At 34.3% G+C, this 2,483-nt stretch overlaps 1 protein-coding gene across 1 annotated transcript; it reads left to right on the top strand.

Moving 5' to 3' along the window:
* Positions 1 to 1,805: 1,805 nt before the first annotated feature.
* LOC127115205 (uncharacterized) lies at positions 1,806 to 2,483 on the top strand. Its single transcript, XM_051046803.1, has one exon. It carries the CDS (start codon positions 1,806 to 1,808, stop codon positions 2,481 to 2,483), a length of 678 nt encoding a protein of 225 aa, XP_050902760.1.

The raw sequence follows: 2,483 nt of genomic DNA, 5'->3' as shown, positions 1-2,483 counted from the left end.
AGATGAAGATCAATACCCTTGAGGATCATGAAACCCTAATTCACAGCCCAATCCTCAGATGGCCAGTGATCAATCAGTAAAACCCTAGGCTTGCACTTTCTGACTTCCTCATCTTCTGATCAAGACTTGGGAAGATGGCTTGCACAATGTAACCACATGGTATGCAATATGAAATGCCTAATGACCTAAAAATGTATGCAATATGTTAATGCTTAGTCCCAAGAGAGGAGGGCAAATTTTGAGGTGTTACAAATATTATATGAAATTATATTTTTTATTTCATTTATAAAGTTTACTAAAATTAATATCTAATCATCGATTAAAAAATTTATTCTTAATAAATTTATTGTAACTATCATTAATTTTCTTTTTTATTAAAAGTATTACGTCACAATTAAAAAAATTGAAACTTCTCTTTTTTTAAATTAATTTCGAAATATTATGTAATATTAAATATTTATAACAAATATTACAGAAAAAAAATATAATTTCGAAATTTGAATTAATTAATTATTATTAATAATGATTCTTAATTAGTATTATATATTTATTACAAATTATATGTAAAAGTAAATATAACTAATTAATATTAAATAATTATGAAAAATATTCTATATCAAAGTCGTTAATTTTTTTTTAAAATATATATTTTTTTTATTAAATATAATATTTTATTTAATTTTTAATATTAAAAAGTTATTATAATCATTTAATATATTTTCTGAAATTAAAAAACAAAAAAAAATATTTTAATGCACACTCCATCACAGATGGCGCACCCCAACTGCACCTCTGGGGGCGTCCGCCATCTAGGATGGAGGACCCTGTCAAATAATATTTTAATCCCACTACAGGACAAAAAAAGTGGCATCCTGGGATTTTTTTTTCAGCGAATGGCAATTTGAGAAAATTATTTCAGGGCAGTGGCAATAATGTCAATCTCTCGTGAATAGGATTGTAGCACGTTCTGTGGTTCCAATTTCTTTTTATCAAATACAAATATTCCTATATTCATTGTGGATTTAGTTTTGTACTCTCATTTAAAGCATCTTATGCTTCAGGAACTTTGTACAATCCATCCGGTCTCTCACCTAAAGCACTTCAGTCCTACGCGCCTCATGCTTGAGGACGTTGTACAATTCGGTCTCTCACTTAAAACATTTCGTCCTTACAAATCTTATGTTAGAGCTATTGTGTACAGTTATATCTCTCACTTAAAGCATCTTGCCCTTACAAATCTCATGCTTGAGTGACGGTCTACATATGCAATAAGTTGGGCCAGATCCTAATCCGGACTCAACAGAGCCCGCCCCGATTTTAAATCATTCCATGGAGGAAGATCGGGCTTAATGGGCCAAGTTGAGCAGTATTCGGGTCCTATTTAAACTAGCAACCATATGCGAATGAGAATTGCAACTCTAACGGGCTCCGCGTCAGTAGGGTTAAGTGTAATTTGTGTTGGATCTGATGTGTTAGTGTACTAGCTACAATTTAGGATTTCTGTTAGTGATTTAAATTAACCTAGTGCTTTTAGGAGGTGCAGAGCACGTTCTATTTTAGTGGGTTAGTAGGAGTTTGTTTCAGTCTTTTCTCTCTACGTTCTGTTCCTATTTTTCTGCAGTTATTTTTGCTATTTCAGTTTTCATTTTGTAGGCTATTTAAGCCATGTTTCAGTATTAAATAAAAGAGTGTGATTTTACAGAAGTATACCTTAGTGTTTCTGTTTTAACATTTGGTATCAGAGCTCTCACAAGGGTGCCTGATTGAGTGGTTAAACACTGAGAGTGAAAACATTAGTGAGAGAAATGGCAGCTGAATCAGGAAATTTCACTGCCCCATGTGTTCCCAAATTTGATGGGGATTATGATCATTGGAGTTTGGTCATGGAGAACTTGATGCGTTCAAAAGAATACTGGTGTGTAATTCAAGATGGTTGTCAAGCACCTGACAAAAATGAAGTGGTGACGGCAGCCCGACAAAAGGAAGTGGATGAAGCAGAACTCAAAGACCTAAAAGCAAAAAACTATTTGTTTCAGGCCATTGACAAGTCCATTTTGAAGACCATCACGCAGAAGGAGACTGCAAAACAATTATGGGAGTCAATGAAAACCAAGTACCAAGGAAGTGCACGAGTGAAGCGTGCCCAACTGCAGGTGTTTCGAAGGACTTTCGAAACGTTGGAGATGAAGATGGGAGAATCGGTAACTGATTACTTCGGAAGAGTAATGGTTATTGCAAATGATATGAAAAATTGTGGAGAAGATATGGGAGATGTTAAAATCGTCGAAAAGATACTTCGATCATTAACAGAGAATTTCAACTTTGTTGTGTGTTCGATTGAAGTATCTAAGGACATCGACCAACTTACGGTTGATGAGCTACAGAGCTTGTTACTGGTACACGAGCAGAAGGTGTGCCATAAGAAAAGTGAAAAGAAGGTTCTAAAGGTAGAGCATGACTCTTACTTTGGGCGTGGTAGATGA

Source organism: Lathyrus oleraceus, chromosome 1 (genome assembly GCF_024323335.1).
Source record: "Lathyrus oleraceus cultivar Zhongwan6 chromosome 1, CAAS_Psat_ZW6_1.0, whole genome shotgun sequence".
In the NCBI taxonomy this organism is placed as follows: domain Eukaryota; kingdom Viridiplantae; phylum Streptophyta; class Magnoliopsida; order Fabales; family Fabaceae; genus Lathyrus; species Lathyrus oleraceus.
Note: the sequence above shows the minus strand (reverse complement) of the source record. Positions and strands in the feature narration are given on the sequence as shown.

Coding starts and splice junctions, on each gene's coding strand:
- LOC127115205 (XM_051046803.1), top strand. CDS start 1,806: ATGGCAGCTGAATCAGGAAATTTCACTGCCCCATGTGTTCCCAAATTT.